The sequence below is a fragment of the Neoarthrinium moseri genome (assembly GCF_022829205.1).
Source record: "Neoarthrinium moseri strain CBS 164.80 chromosome Unknown scaffold66_Wmoseri_CBS_16480, whole genome shotgun sequence".
Taxonomy (NCBI): domain Eukaryota; kingdom Fungi; phylum Ascomycota; class Sordariomycetes; order Amphisphaeriales; family Apiosporaceae; genus Neoarthrinium; species Neoarthrinium moseri.
In genome coordinates, this window is record NW_026055180.1 from 145,298 (window position 1) to 160,999 (window position 15,702).

The 15,702-nt window shown below is 50.1% G+C and overlaps 5 protein-coding genes across 5 annotated transcripts; 1 reads left to right on the forward strand and 4 right to left on the reverse strand.

The window, feature by feature from the left end:
- Positions 1 to 190: 190 nt before the first annotated feature.
- On the reverse strand, positions 191 to 1,172 carry JN550_011353 (uncharacterized protein; the record flags this gene model as incomplete). The annotated part of the gene is made up of 2 exons (XM_049309710.1): positions 191 to 712; positions 855 to 1,172. 2 exons carry the CDS (start codon positions 1,170 to 1,172, stop codon positions 191 to 193), a joined length of 840 nt encoding a protein of 279 aa, XP_049166707.1.
- Positions 1,173 to 3,109: 1,937 nt separating this feature from the next.
- Positions 3,110 to 5,490, reverse strand: JN550_011354 (uncharacterized protein; the record flags this gene model as incomplete). The annotated part of the gene is made up of 5 exons (XM_049309711.1): positions 3,110 to 3,573; positions 3,638 to 4,685; positions 4,737 to 4,762; positions 5,296 to 5,407; positions 5,461 to 5,490. 5 exons carry the CDS (start codon positions 5,488 to 5,490, stop codon positions 3,110 to 3,112), a joined length of 1,680 nt encoding a protein of 559 aa, XP_049166708.1.
- A 965-nt stretch (positions 5,491 to 6,455) lies between these two features.
- Positions 6,456 to 8,142, reverse strand: JN550_011355 (uncharacterized protein; the record flags this gene model as incomplete). Its single annotated transcript, XM_049309712.1, has 5 exons — positions 6,456 to 6,471; positions 6,531 to 6,637; positions 6,699 to 7,451; positions 7,505 to 8,065; positions 8,125 to 8,142. 5 exons carry the CDS (start codon positions 8,140 to 8,142, stop codon positions 6,456 to 6,458), a joined length of 1,455 nt encoding a protein of 484 aa, XP_049166709.1.
- Positions 8,143 to 8,696: 554 nt separating this feature from the next.
- JN550_011356 (uncharacterized protein) lies at positions 8,697 to 10,295 on the reverse strand (the record flags this gene model as incomplete). The annotated part of the gene is made up of 1 exon (XM_049309713.1): positions 8,697 to 10,295. One exon carries the CDS (start codon positions 10,293 to 10,295, stop codon positions 8,697 to 8,699), a length of 1,599 nt encoding a protein of 532 aa, XP_049166710.1.
- A 509-nt stretch (positions 10,296 to 10,804) lies between these two features.
- Positions 10,805 to 14,052, forward strand: JN550_011357 (uncharacterized protein; the record flags this gene model as incomplete). Its single annotated transcript, XM_049309714.1, has 8 exons — positions 10,805 to 11,117; positions 11,168 to 11,236; positions 11,285 to 12,852; positions 12,906 to 12,949; positions 13,003 to 13,249; positions 13,296 to 13,733; positions 13,795 to 13,934; positions 13,983 to 14,052. The coding sequence occupies 8 exons, from the start codon at positions 10,805 to 10,807 to the stop codon at positions 14,050 to 14,052; spliced, it is 2,889 nt and encodes a 962-aa protein (XP_049166711.1).
- Positions 14,053 to 15,702: the final 1,650 nt, after the last annotated feature.

Consider the following 15,702-nt stretch of genomic DNA (forward strand, 5'->3'; position numbering starts at 1 on the left):
AGAGAGTAATGAGACTAGATTATGCTTGGCCAGCAAGTCAGCTTTGTACTCGCACTGGATTTTCTCTATAACTTCGCAAGCAAGGAAATATAAATGTCGGCTATCGAATAGTAACAGAGGTTAGCCTGCATGCCATCAATTTGCTCATCAATCTTCTTTGAATCCAATTCACGTCAGACTCTCAGCCTCTCTAGTCTTCGGAATCAGACTCATCTTCTGCCTCTGACTCATCGGCCTTCTCTGCAGCTGCCTTCTCTCCAGCTGCCTTCTCTCCTGCTGCGGCCTCTCCTGCTGCCTTCTCTCCTGCTGCGGCCTCTCCTCCAGCAGCTTCCCCTTCGCCTGCCTTCACTGCGGTGGTGGGAACGAAAACTGCCCATTCACCGTTCATGTCAGCGAGCTTCAGGGCAATTTCGTTCTCCTCGGCTTCGAATTCGAGCTCGCCCAGATTTTCAGTCACAAACTGGTTTGTGGCTGCGTCCAGCTTTCCAACCACCGATTTCGTCACGTCAACGGCGTTGCTAGACCCTTCTGCGAAGATGTAGTCGATTTGGTGTTTGTCGTCCCCCACTGGGGGCGTCGCCGTTGTAACAGTGAAAGTGAGAGGGTCGATATACATCAAGCCGGCGGGAGGTGGGACTGTAGCCATCTTAGGTGCTATGGTGATGCTGTTGGCTGCTGTGCCGTTGTATTCAACTTCGAACGCTCCGGCTGCCTGTTGTGGATAAGTTAGCCCTGTATTCTCCTGTCCCTATCTTACCGTCTCCCAAACTTTGTATCGAACGTTTATTTGGCGTGTTCCATATGCTTATTTTCTTTCCTTAAATTCAGACAAAAAGGAAGTTATGTTGACTTACATTCGCTGGCAGTTTCATCTTCGTAAACAAATTTCCACCCTGGACGGGATTGGGCGAACCGAACACGCCGACAACCCTCACTACTCCCTCCTTGAACTCCTCTGAAACGGCCAGTACATCTGTAGCTGCCAACGCTGTTTGATTTGTCGCTGCTGCTGCGTCACCCACGCGGGCGGACTGCTTGCCCCTTGGCACCTTCGAACGAAAGCTGGGAAAGGGCTCTCTGCGCTGCACGACTGAAGTGACAACTGTGCCAGCCGGTAAAGAGAAAGCCGGCAGTACCTCCAAGGCAATGATTGGAAACAAAGAGAAACGCATTTTATTGCGAATGGTACGGCGCTTGATCTTCGTCGACAAATGCGGACCGGGTATAGGTCTTGGTATTATAAGGGCTAAGAAAATGATCGGCTCAGCCGAGTTGAAGAATGTAATAATGAGTCAGATGAGAATGAAGTAAAGCAACAGACGAACAGGATGGTGAAGAACTTCTGCATGGAGATCGGCAAAGTCGTCCCTTTTAACTCTTGGAGGTTTCACTGTCTGAACGTTGCCTGTATACGGGGTTCAGGCAAATCGCCCAGGGTGCCTGACCCGCCATGGTCCTCTGCACGACACTCAGGTTCTTTTCCTACCCCAGATTCTAAGAAAATGGCTAAGCATTTGCCTTGGAGTCCTCCCAGTAGTGTCAGGTTACTCGAAAGCCTGGTTCTCAAACAGGCGCAGTCCGCCTTCTTGGTAGGGTGTACTCCATCTAAGACACCGCCTAAGCATATTTGAACCTTTCAAACAGCCAAGATCAACCCCGGCGTCTATATTAGTTCACCTACGCGTGTTCTTGCCCAGTGGGTGTTCAGACGGCTGCGCGGAGTAGGACATGTTGATGGCATCACCTACCTATTCTCGGATGCGGCGGTGCCGTGCCAGCCGTGGCAGGAGGCTGCCCAGGACTTGGCTGGTGTGGGCAGGCGTGGCTCGGCTTGGCATTACTCCCCACGCAGCCAACCAGGTAACAAGGCACGTGCGATGAAACAAGCTCCTGCGGACAGACATACGAGTCCCGCACAGACGGATCCCGTGTCATTTGAATTGCCCTTGAGAAAAGCATACAAATCACCGGAGGTAAAAGGGGGATTGCGGCTTTCGACGTACTACTTTTCCTAGGATGGTAGCGCTGGCTTTTCAACGGTTATGTCTCGTTCGTGTCTCACCTATGGGTTCGCCGGGACGTTCGCACCCTTGCAAGGTGTTCTAATGCCTAGGTTCCCTCGGTGCAGAGGTCATATAACATAATAAAGAGATCGAAAGGTATTATTATATTTTTAGGTCAACCCATGAATGAGTTAGTCAACGGTGTTTCGTGAATGATAGAATACGAATGGTTTGAATGGTATGTAGCCACAGCGGTCACGGTATGTATGCATCGTTCGAACTACATCCAGCGTCTTTGGGTAACCTTTCTTCATTAGCCTCATTGAGCCCTTGGCGCCTCGTACAGATCATCAATATACCGCGTTGGTGTTGTTGACAGCCACAGCCCGTGGTTATGAGCCTTGCTTTTACTATTATTTTCCTGCGATTCCCAGTTGTTGCTCCATGTTACGATTATCTTTTGGTTTTCAGCTGGCGCTTAATTAATCTCTACAACCCACAGAGCTCTGAGACTTTGAGAGTGCGGCAGCTAATCGTACTGCCATGACCGAGAATCTAGATTGCCTCAGCCTTTGGTGCTTTCGCTGCACCTTTATTTACATTGAAAGGGTTGTTTTGCTATGGAGCCAAATGACGTGAAGACATTCTCTAGAGCCCACACCAGAAAGCCAGCCTACGATACCCTGGTCTCCATTGAATTAGATGCCTGACTGTCCAGCGAACACGCAGGCATATCGGCTCCGACCCTCCTGTAGCCAAGAAATCGAAGTTGCTGGCTTACAGCTCGAATTGCATATCTCTGTGGTCACCGACACAGCGTTGTCTTTCATGAGAGTCGTCGAACGATGATGGAGCGGAAGGGGGCCGCACTCGGTTTTCTTGGCGTATGCCGTACCAAAGGCTGGTAAAAGATAATAATAATAATAAAGGTTTACTAGATTTATCGCTGGAGATATCATGGCGTTTAATAGCAACCATATACGAGTGCCTCTGAGCTGACCTTATAGTTACTGCGGAATGCCTACACAGTTTGAGTTCGATGTGGAATATATAAGACAATAAAGGAAACGGTTGAGGACGAATATTATTCACGTTTTCAGTCATTCTTAGCCATGCCGTTGGAGCTCTCTCTTATCTTCAGTCCCCCGGACAACTCCAATAACAACATCTTGCCACAATGCTTGCCACACGAACGCCGCCAAGAGAGGCAGGTAAATGAGGTCACCATATCCTTGGGAATTGATAATAGCGGCTGTAATGCTTATAGCTATCGAGTATAGGGCAGTTGTAGCAGTGCATACCTTAAGAGAGCTCTGTAAAAAGTTGAAAGTGCTTTGAAGTGAACAGGTAGAGATATCCGGGGGAGGGTTGGTGGTGCTGCATATTTGACCCGCGCGATCCACGTTTTCGGAAGAGTGGCGTATGGTCAGTTCGATATCACTAAGGTTCGACCGGCCAACCTCCCCAGTAGCTTGCCGAACACTCTCTTGGTTCGCTTGAAGGTTGTTATGCCCATCTTCAAGCAAATGTGGTGAATTTCCTCTGGAGATTAGTGGGGCTTCAGGAGGTCCTTTATATTCTTAACATCAGTCAGTTACAATCTGTGACACGAGGCCAATGGCGGCTCGACTTACCGGTGGCAGCATCAGTAATTGCAAAAATGGAAAGAGCCATCAGGAATATCGGCATCAGTTGTCCGAAGCTAGCCTCGACACGTACTGCTCTACCATCTGGCCATCCGGTATAGATCACCCAAAGTTCTGTCAACCCGTAGCTCGAAAGAAATAACATGAATAATACATTTGAGAGAAACGAACGAGCGATCGCGCGTGGGAAATATTGTCCGATACCCGCCAGCAGGAGATGGACCCTCTTCAAGCTACCACGGGTCGTCAATCTGGGGTTCGATGTCACCATTCGCCGGTACCATTGCAAGAAACCTTCTGAAGAGCTGCGATTCTTGTTGTCTCGAATCTGCTGTAGCAGTATGATGTCCGCATCCGTGGGTTGTTTCCAATACTGTCTTCGAGAACATATGTCCCTGACTGTAGGTGTGCGGAAAACATCATGGGCTATGCTTTGGTACGCAAATCTGTATAGGTAGAGGACATATGTGATTTCAAAAATGATGTCGCTAACAGATCCCGGGCCGTCCTGGTTGAGATTGCTTCTGGCGCAGAACACGGTAATGTCATACGTGTTGAATGCTCCCCAAATAGTAAGGACTCGAGCTGGGAGGAGGAGAGAGAGAAGCAGGGCTATAAATAAGACACGCAACTTCAGGGGCCTGTGATCCTCCCAGACGTGTTTGAGTACGGAAAGTGATGATAGGTGGATCACGCTGGAAACAGTTGCAAGCGAAATGGCTACTTGAACGGAGTAGACAGATCGGATTTCCCCCGTACCACTAGCATTTGCAAAAATGATCCAAAATGAAATCAACAGGGCCGATCCAGTTACGAGATGCTGGTCGCTAAGACTCGTAAGGAGTGTGCCTAGGGCTTTCAATTTCCTTGTGCGCGAGGACTGGTCGGTCCATGTCTTCAGCTTTGAGATCGGAAGGCTAGACAGTGCCAATTCATCGATATCGTTGTATACAGTGGGAGGGAGTGTGCGCGACAAGTATGAAAAGATGGTGACTGCTATCGTGACGATGAACGACGTGGTAAATGATATGACTACCTGGGCAAGGTCAAATTGGGATCGACTGGTGGTACTCTAGCCCTTACTCACCAAGAGACCTGTGACATCAGGATCGTCTAACTCTTCAAGGTCAGCGCAATCGAATTCACTCATGGTGGTTGATCGATAAGTCGTGACCTGCCAATATGTGTGACAAATTTCAATATAACCAGAGTTGGGATTGCTACCGTAAGGATTAGGACCGCGACTTGTCTTATATACTGGCGAGAAATACGCAAGGCTGTGGTGGCGCACGGTCATGATGTATTTAGAAGATGTGTCGCGGCTACGGTTGGGCAGAAATGACTGAGACACCCCTTAATTGGTGCACAAGTTCGCCTCAACTGACTAAATTACCAATTGAGAGGTGCCATGCAGGAGCCTCATTTATGCGGGCTGACAGCTGAAAAAGAAATAGAAGAGTGAGCATCACGTAGGTCACCAGCCTGGGCAGCCAGCCGATTAAGAAGATAAATTGCGCATACTATCCCGAGGCACCTCATTGTCTCGTCCTAGTTTGTGGGATATCATCGTAAAAGGAAACTGAGTTGAAAGAATTTATGGTGGATAGGGGGGGGGGGGGGGGGGGGGGTCCTCTGTAATAACTCACAAACTTCGGGAAAGGCAACGAGCTTGCATCCTGCTCGTCCGGCATCATTGATGAAATTGATGGTTTTCTGTACTCCTGCCTCTAGATCGAACCAAGCAGGCTCAGAGGTGACCTGCAAATCATTACATAAGAATTATGAGGTAATACACGTCCGAAAGAACTTACAGCTGCCGCTTTATATTGTGTGATGGGCATTTTGCTGGGCTGAGTTGCGATTTCTGGCTGCGTGGTCTTTTTGTCCTAAGATTAGCTGAAGCCTGTTGCTGAATTCTCTGTCTTGAGGCATGAAGATCGGGCCCGAGGTCGCTCTTTATGTATCAAGGTCGTTCACGTATAAGCGAATCTCGGCAGCTCATGAACAATATTCCGGCAATGGGGGATTCTTGGGGTACACATGATGCGTTCAATATACTATGCTGACGTCTTTCAACCTAAGTGACTTCATAAAGTCATATCCCGATATTTCGGCAAGTTTGTATGATAGTTTGGCTTTCCGGAGTTGAGGAACATGTGTCGTTGATCAAACCCACTTGCTGTATCTGCATCAACCCCCGACTGCAATGTTTGGGTTCGGCGTCAGCAAGTCGTCAGACTTGAACGCCGAACAACAACGAGATTCAACCGAGCTGCATTGTTTCCTTGGCTGTACAACATGACCCTGCACGGTTTTGGCTGACATGAATCTTCCCGCCAGACGTGAGTGGTCCCACTACTCCGTTCTTCTGTTGCGCAATCAACGAATGAGGCACATACGCAAATTGGCGCGAATAATCGCTCAGCATCTACGCTGTTATGCAATCCGGATCTAAAGTTGCCGAAGTCTCCGTATTTCTCACCTCTATACAGCTCACAGCTGTAGATCAAATCCCGGGTGGCATGATTACTCAAGCCCGCGCTTTGTGGTCCGAGACTCCGTACGCAACCGCCGGGGATTGTACAGCAAATCCCGAAGCATACCAATTGAGCCAACGCCGGCAACAGCCTGGACGCTGCTTGGTGTGTCGCGCAATCATTGTCGCCCGTCAGACCTTTGAGTCATAATGCAAGGCATTGAAATGCAATTGACTGTTGTTTATACAGTATTCCACACGTATCCTGACGTGTGCGTATTCGGATCGAAGCCAATGAGTAGGTGGTATAGATAGTGCGGTTTCTTATGATCACAACATGATATATCTAATGGGTTTTCTGGTGAGACCAAAGGCGTTATTCCGGGTGCAAGAGCTTCAACTTACATTGACTCTCCAGAATCTTGCAAAAGCTGCCTCCAACTGAGTTTGGAACCTTCCGTCCATTGGCGTTGCCACAGGATTTTGAGGACTCGTATAGCTCCTTCGCATGGCTATTTGTGAGATTTGTCAGCCTTGATTCGACTAGATTTCGGGGTATCTCATCGATCCTACATGGAAAACCACCTCTGAAACCTTCTCTAATGCCTGAAGTACTGCTTTCTCCCGATCTTGGTCGCGGAAGAGATGAACGCCCGCCATGAACAATGGCCACGGTAGCCCGGCGAGACAGTAGCTTTCACTCATAAGAGAGCATGCAGCAAGGATGGTATCTATGTGATGAGTCACAACAGCCGGTGAGAGGAAGACATGGTTATGAGAGTCTGAGTCGCACTCAAGATCTAATATAGGGCTGGTGATGTCAATAAGGGAGAGAATGCAAGCGGATCTTCCGGCGTTGTCTTCGAGAATCAACTGGTCCCTTGGAGACTTCCGCAACTTTGCCAGCTGGTCTTCCTCGAAAATTCGAGCTCTCCAATGATGTCCAATATCCTTCAATAGGTTGCGAGACTGGGCCAGAAGGAGCTCTCGCGAGTCAGGCAGGCTGCACTGCTTCACATCAGACGAGAGTTTCGATAAGCCTGCTACTATCCTTAATCTTTGGTTGAATCGTTCAATTGTGGTGCCTGTCGTATCCCAGCACGGCCAGGATTCGATCGGTGTGTTCGATGTGACCGTCCCCTGCTTTTCGTCCATGTAGTCGACAGGGAGCAGTGTTTCGCGTCCTAGGAAAAAGCTCGATCCGATGTCAATGAGAGAAAACACACGAGCGAAGACAGGATCTTTCTTTGGGCCGCCACGGAGGACAAGAAGATCACGGGCTCCTTTGATATGGCTGAGCCATGCAGAAGAATTTGCGCTTGAGATCTTGTTCATTCAATATAGGAATATTCCAAAGAGCAACAGTGGACCTGGCTTACCTCGCAGAAGCAGAGCAACATGACAGATAGCAAGGTGGCAACCGAAGTTGCAGTTTCCGGTGACGCGAGTGCACCGTTCAGCTTGTTCACCGCCCGACCGTAGAAATTAAAATACTTCTCATTATGGCCTGGGTGCCTCCTGCGAAGGTCACCGGCTGATAAGGCGCTGACGGCAAGCTGTAGATGCTCGCAGCCGGCGAAATGACGATATATCTCGCGCGAGAAGGGATTATCAGTCTTGTCGTCAGCGAAGAAGAGAGCCTTGGAACAGAAAGTGACAAAATGATGTAGATATATAGAGCCACCGGCGGAGGGGGATGGAGCCGCGGGCTTGGAATTAGTAAGGGCGATGACTTTGTCGCGGACAGCACGTCCTGAGACGAGCTTACTCTGACCCTCTGCGGGACGAGCTACCTCCTTGACGCTGAACGCGTAGCCCTTTCCCACACATTTAACCTGGAGACGCGCACATCGGGAGCAGGTGGGTCTGATTTCATCGCACTTGGTGTGAGTCTCGCGACATGTAAGACATCCTGACTTGTAAGCACTCAAAGCAAGAGCCTGAACTTAGATCAGCGTTGACGCGAACCTTCTTTGGACCGTTTGACCTTCGGCCGTACTTGATATCGGCGTCGCATGGCGAGCCGGGTATACACAACGCATGAATCGTTCCCGATCGGCGTGGCATGAGCTTCTACGCTCCGGATGCTCCAAAGAACGATGAGGTTCGGGAGCGGGATGTGGAGTAGAGTTGAGGGTCGACGGTGAGCCGCTAGCGGGACGGATCGCTGGCTTCCCGGCAATCATGAAGAGGGCTGGTTCCCGAACAAGGGTCCCTGTCACGGTGCATTGGATACTGTTCTGGCCCCGCTGAAGAAATCCACATTTGAAGTGGAGGTAATGGAGCCTCAGAGGCGTGCGAAACGTGGCGACAGGGGCTGAGGGCGCGTCTGCTTGCCATTTCATGGGCGGTAATTTCTTCCGTACACACAGTACAGATGATGCTACGACATTACTTGCATAGAAGGTGATATCGGGCAAGGACGGGAAATTGAAGGTGATATGACTGTACGAGGTGCGCAAGGCACAAAGCGAGTTCCATCATCAAACACACCTAGGTGGCTATACACGCAAAGTCCAAAAGAGTCGCCCATGAAACCCTGTCACCCGCCCAAAGATACCGTGCAAACAATCACGGCGCATCATTAACAACGCCATCGCTTTGCTCCCCCTTTGCCTTCAAGTAACCGACGCAATCATTGCGACCCTTGACTTCGTCCACGAGTACAACCAGGAACGCGGACAGGGCGATTAGTAGGGCGATGAAGCCAAAGGGAACCCACGCATTCTGCGTTCGATCGATGAGAGCGCTGGAGATGATAGGGCCGATCCAAGAACCGCCTTTCGAAACAACGCCTAGCAGGGAGAAAAAGTGATTCTCCTCGCCGCGAGGCACCAGTTCTCCCATGAAGGCTTGGGCATACGACCATTGAATGCCAACGGCGGCTCCACAGAGGGCCGAGTACGTCCAAAACTCCCACATGTTGTGGTAGCCAACTGTCGTCGTCCAGATGCCAGCCGTGCCCCAGATGGCGAGCAAGAGACACCCCGAGTTCGCAATATGAAGCATTGTCTTCGTTCGTAAGCAGAGTTTCGCTTGTATCCAAACAGCGAGGTATGGAAAGACGGTCCAAGAGACACCTTGAATGATCAAGAAATAGGTGTTATCAGTAGCAGAGAACAAGACGACGCTGGACTGTGCGATGGTGACCTGGGTCATGAATGTGTTTATGGCGTCACTCAGCAAGAAGGAAACCAGAACGTAGAAGAATGTCTGAGGCAATCGAGCAGCCAAAGTGCACGTGGTCTTCCAGTAGTTCTTCATGCCCACAACGACGAGGTTCGCCCCTCGAGGCACCGGCTTCCCAGGCCGTTTTTTCTGGAGAAAGAACCATGGGACAGAGAAAACCAACGCAAGGCCAGCACAGACTGCGGCGCACGCAGAGTATCCAAGGTTGTTGTTCTCTATTGAGGCTTCTGCGTCGATCCCTTTCAAGATCGCCAAGCAGAGACAGCAGCTCACAACAACCCCGAAGTTATTCCACGCCCAACTTCGGTTCAATGTCTTGCTCCGCTCCGTCTCTATCTTGGAATGATACTCCGCATTCGATATGAGGCCGTTATTCTTGTTATCGAGCGCTTCGACCGCGGCTGGTTGGTCAGCAGCTATCTTAGGGAACAACGCAATAAAGAATGTGAAAGATATTGCCCAAAAGATATTGCTGAATATGTATAGGGCCATGGCGGCGCCCCACGTGTCGGGTGTCTTCACGCCCAGGTAGCCAAGCTGAAAAGCGCTGTAGACCAACGTCGAAACTCGAAGTATCCAAGGTGACCATTCGCCATAATCTGCCGTGGCTCCGAGAAAGATGAAGAATATCGCCTGCCCGAGGAAGGTAAGTCCAGATGCGATATTCACCACCGATGCATATGCCTTCGAGCCTCCTGCCCATGGAACGTGGCATTGTCCCTCTCCGCAGGGCTGACTGCCGAGAGGCAGTACATCAGGATCGAAACCGGCTTGAAAGATGAGGTTCTGAAAGAGTAATGTTGAATAGTTGTAGGGGCCAACGCCGTTATTGGCAAAGAAATATGCATAGTAGGCATATTTCTCAAGCTTAAGGCGCCGATGCTGGTCTGAGCTGTTAGAAACAGCTGCGCCATCGTGATCAGGTTGCGCACCAGCAAGTGGCTTCTCTGAATAGTTCGTCGGAGGCTTGCTGTCGCTCATTTTCACCTTAGATCATGGTCGGAACCTACCAAAAGAGGGAAGGTATAGCACATTGTATTCTTTTCAAGAAGAAGAGGGTTACTACATGTGCAGCACGCGCGACTTCCCTTAGATGATACGATCACAAGGACCCTTGATGGCGGCAGTTGGTTCTGCAAAAAGACAGCCGGGTTTCTCATTAATCCGAAGCCCACCGCTGACCTCGGGACTCGCGAGAGCCGATGATTCAACTTATCGTTTCTTATCTAAGAGATGGTAGAGGATAATTGGTTCGCTGGGCCAGGGGTATATCGCCAGAAACAGAATAGCGCTAAGCCCCAGAAGCAATGCTGTTCTGATTCGCTCAGCTGCAAGACACGCCAATCTCTGTGCACTGTGTAGCGGGAGAAGAAAAGAGGGATCCCTTCATTGGTGGCGAGAGATTGCAGTTGGTGATAGAAGGTAACCTCACTCGATTTTCTACATCAGTGTTAAGCATTACCACGGTATTAATCCCTGGGTTGCTCAGCATGCAAGAATTGGGTATTGACCACGTCATTGGGGTGGACGTAGGTGGAACTAACACTGATACCGTTCTTATGAGGGGACGGGATATATTGGCTTGGCACAAATCACCAACGACACCAGATGTCAGCAGCGGAGTTTCATCTGCCATTGAAGCAGTACTTCGCGAGGCTGGTGTCGGCCGGAGTGAAGTGGCATTGGTCAAAATTGGGACTACACAGTTTCTAAATGCATTTCTTGAAAGAGACAGCCGGAAGATGGACAAGGTCGCAGTCATTCGTCTTTGCGGACCTTATACGCAAAGCGTGGCCCCTTTCTGTTGGTATTCTCGTGCCGATAGAGACCAACTTGTGCTGATAAGCAACCAGTAGGAATTCCCGAGCCTCTTCGGCGGGCGATTGAGGGACATTACGCATACATCGAAGGGGGCACTCATGGTGAGTTGCCACCCTGATGAGAGGCGTCTATTCTCTAACATCGTGCAGTTGACGGCAGGGACATATTTCCCTGGTCTCGGGAACAACTCAAAGAAGAAGCCAAAATCATAAAAAGCAAAGCAATCACCTCGATTGTGCTAATTGGCGTTCACTCACCATCATTCCCAAGGCAAGAAAACGAGGCGGCAGCTTTTCTGTCTGAACAGTTAGGTGTCGGTTTCGACATCTCCTGCTCCCACCACTTGGGAAATGCCGGGTTCTTAGAGCGTGAGAACACCGCTATTCTCAACGCAAGTATACGCCGTTTCGCGAGACGAGTTATCGAAAATCTTACTGGGGCTCTGCGACAGGTGCTACCCGCGGCTCAGGTTTTCATGACCCTTAACGATGGCACGATCAGCCCGTCATGGTACGCAGCGCACTACCCTCTCAAATGTTTTTCTTCAGGACCTACGAACAGCGCACGAGGGGCTGCGTTTATTTCTACTGAGATGTTGGACGAAAGCGACGAGTCGGACCTGCTGGTCATCGACGTGGGGGGCACCACAACAGATGTCTGCAGCTTATTGCCAAATGGTTACCCCAAACATTCGGCTGCCTGCATCAAAATAGCCGGAGTGAAGACAAATCTCTCGATGCCTCAGATCCACAGCATTGCCCTGGGAGGCGGGAGCATCATTCGGCCCAACACTGAAAGCCTGGCTGTCGGCCCGGACTCCGTGGGTGCTGATGAGCTTACCCTGTCTTTGAATGCTGGTGGATCCCAGTTCACCGCGGCCGACCTTATCAAGCTTGCGCCCGAGACTCTGGACAAGGTGGGGTTGTCTGTGGAAACGATAAATCAGGCGAAGGGCAAAGTCAAATCCATGATTGAAGCTGCAGTTGAGACTGCGAAGACGAAGCCCGTGGACGCCAGAATCGTTCTGGTCGGTGGTGGCAGCTATATCTTACCAGATACAAACACGCTGGAAGGAGCTAGGGTCGTGGTCAGACCTGAATTCTTCCAAGTAGCCAATGCCATCGGAGCGGCCATTGCCAAAGTTAGTGGTAGTGTTGACCGCGTTGTCGTCCCTGGGCCGCAACAGTCCGCGGAAAGCGCAATCGAAGACGCAAAGCGTGAAGCCATCGAAACATGCTACTTAGCCGGCGGTCTACGCGAATCCGCTGAAATTGTTGACTTGGAGATCATACCAGAGACTTATTCCTTCAACGGAGCGTTCCGATTGGTTATCCGCGCTGTATCAGACGTGGATGGTACTCGTAAGGGTGTTGTGACTAGCGTCAAGGCACCAATGAGTGAGAACATGTTCGATACAGTACCAGATCTAGTTGAAGATACCGGATTCAATTACGAAGCGATGGGGGAGGATCAAACTTCAACTTCTGAGGACATCACAGCATACGTACCACACATTGAAAATGACACCTGGACATTAACAGAAACGGATGTTGAGTTGCTCGTGGATGGAACAGGTGTCCTGGGAGTAGGTTGTATGGGCGAAGCTACTAACTATCTGCTTGCCTTGAAAGAGGCCATCCGACGCGGCCGGAAGGTACAGGTTATACCGTTGAGAGGTATCAAGGAAGACGACGTCATTTGCCCGACTTGTTGGATTGTACGCGCGGCTGTTCAGTGAACGTGGGGCCAAATGCTAACAACGCACAACAGGGGTCGCCGACCGCATTTTTCGAGCGAATACCCGGGAACGAAGAGTAAATCCTGTTTCCACCCAATGAGGATCAAAACACTGATGTATGCGGCTCAGAATGCAAGAAGCCATCTATGCAAACCTAACTCAGGTGGGAAAAGTTGACTTCACCCATACAATACCAACCGAGATAGGGGGGCCAAACGCCCTTGAAGCTTTGTTGGTTGCAGCGAACCTAGGTAAGGTTGCGGTAGATGCAGACCTCATGGGCCGAGCATTTCCCAGAGCGTATATGACCATCCCTGCCGTCCATGGCAAGAGAATCACACCTGCAGCTTTGGCAGACGGCAATGGCGCAGTTCTTGTGAGTATCCGGAGATATTAGAAATACGGTATACTGACATCTTTAGCTGCTGCAAAAAGCCAAAGACGATCATCAAGCAGAAGACATACTCCGGTCTGCCGCTGGCCAATTTGGGGGTATAGCGTCTCTGGCGATGCGCCCTTTCGAGAGCAGCGAAACCTATCTGTTCGCTCAGAACAGCTATTCGCTGGCATGGTCCATCGGGCGAAGTATGAGACTTGCCCGACAGCAGAAAGCGGATGTAGCATCAGCAATTGTGGCATCCGTCTCAGGGAAGGTCCTATTCCGGGGCAAGGTGAATTTAGTGTCTCGGCAGGTTCAGAACAACTTTACAAGGGGATCATGCACGATATTGCCTGATGATCTTGGCTTTACGTCAAGCGAAACTTGGCTAGAACTGATTTTTGAGAACGAAATTCTTGCAGCGACTCTCAGGTCCAAAGGCTCTCGGGAGTGTCTTGCTGCAACACCAGACTTGATGGCGGTCAGTTCAACACTGTACACTCCCTTCGCCGCGGAGAGTAAGACACGCTAACAATGTGCAGATAATTGATTCCACCGGCGGGCAGGCTATAGGAATTACTGAGCTCAAATACGGCCTCAGGGTCTCCATCATCGCTCTCCGAGCTCCAGAAATCTGGCACACCGCCGAAGGTTTAGCTCGCGCTGGCCCTGCGGCATTGGGGTAAGTAGGATCTTTCACGGTCTTTCTTTTATTGCTAACGTCCGTAAGTCTCTCCGAAGATTACATTTCGTCTTTGAGACCAAGCGCGGCTCCTCGTTCCTTGTTCGATGAGTACTGAGCCATGAACGTTGTAGAGGTCGCTGAGCAACATGACGTATTGTACTTATCGTGGCTGGACAAATTATGTCGCCTAAAACAACGCCTCGAAGAATCAACCAGCGACATACTTACCCCATGGCAGTCCACCTACTGTATATATCTGCATACAATTGATATAGCTAAGCAGAAAATAGCATGTCAAAGTAGGTATACATACCAGGCGTTCGATGTCATGCAATGGTGTTAATTTCACCCTTTTTCTTGTTTTCTTTTTCAAATCGAAAATTACGGCTGCACACTTGCAACCCGTTATCGGAATATCGAATACCTCTTGGGCCAATCACGAGAACACGGACTTGATGGAGCCTTAAGACGTTGAGAATAAGGGTTGAAGATAGTTTGGCTTTCGGTCACTACCTCGGCTCGATAGTATGACGAGCGCCTTGGTTGAGATATGCGGCTCGTTATGAGCTGGAGCTGCAGGGGCGTCGGGGTGCTGATTGGCCACTTCAAAACTTGAGGACTATGATCAGCGACTCTTGGACCTAATACCCGAGAGACTCCTCCCCGGCCCGCCGACATGAGGACTTTCAACGGATTGGAATTGTAGTACCTGTGTGGGTCACCGGTGCTCGCATCAAATCATATTACGGCTCATTATCGAGATTACCATGGCGCATAGATAACAATGCTACTTTATCACCCTAGTTCCAACTCGTAAGATTGAAGACCCGTGGTTCCAACGGCTCGGGTTGTGAACTGGCCAATAACAAATGACGGCTGTCAAGGTTTAATCCCTGGGCTGAGCCGCCCTGGTGCTGTAAAGGGCCATGCTTTGTCTCGTTTATGCACACTGAAAACCACCTGGAACCAACTTCAAGCGCAATACAACGTGGTGAATTCGGATATTCGAATTCCCTAGTCAGGCGTGTGCCTTGATTTCATGGATGAGATCCTGCGTATATCTTACAATCCGCTGTGATCAGCCGCCCTAGGTGTCCAAACAAGTGCCCAAAATTCCTCCACGTTGTCTTTCGCAAATGGTCTTGCAGTCATGTCGGACCTCGTCGTATCTCTACGGATCTTATCACACATATTAATCGTTCACTTATTCCTTCAGTTTACTGTAGCGCAGATTTGCTATTACCCCAACGGAAACCTTGCGGAAGGAGATGTACCCTGTCAAGATGGCGGTGCAAGTGCTTGTTGCGGGCCGAATGCCATCTGCCTCACGAACGGACTGTGTCTAAGCATGCAGCAGCCATACGTCATAGCAAGAGGAAGCTGTACAGACAGCACCTGGGAGTCATCAAATTGCCCTGGCAGGTGTAAAAACGGTAATGGATAGAATATTGCGCTAGTTCTGATGGCCTTCCAGCTAAAACTGTCATAGTCTCCCCTGGCGGAGGGTGCTCGATCGTTCTCTACAACAGTACCAGTGATTCTAACCAATACTGTTGCAATTCGATAGTGGTTCAACCAGGGAACGGGCTTCCAGTATGATCGTCAGGGGAACCATTCCTCGTGCCTGACGGGGATATCATTCTTGGAAAGCGTATACTGGCAAATCTCACTGCTGCTTCGAATCCAAGTTCCACGATGAGAACCACAGGAGCTGCCATGAATACAGCTTTGGATCCGGCAACGAGAACAGCCACGAATTCTCCGG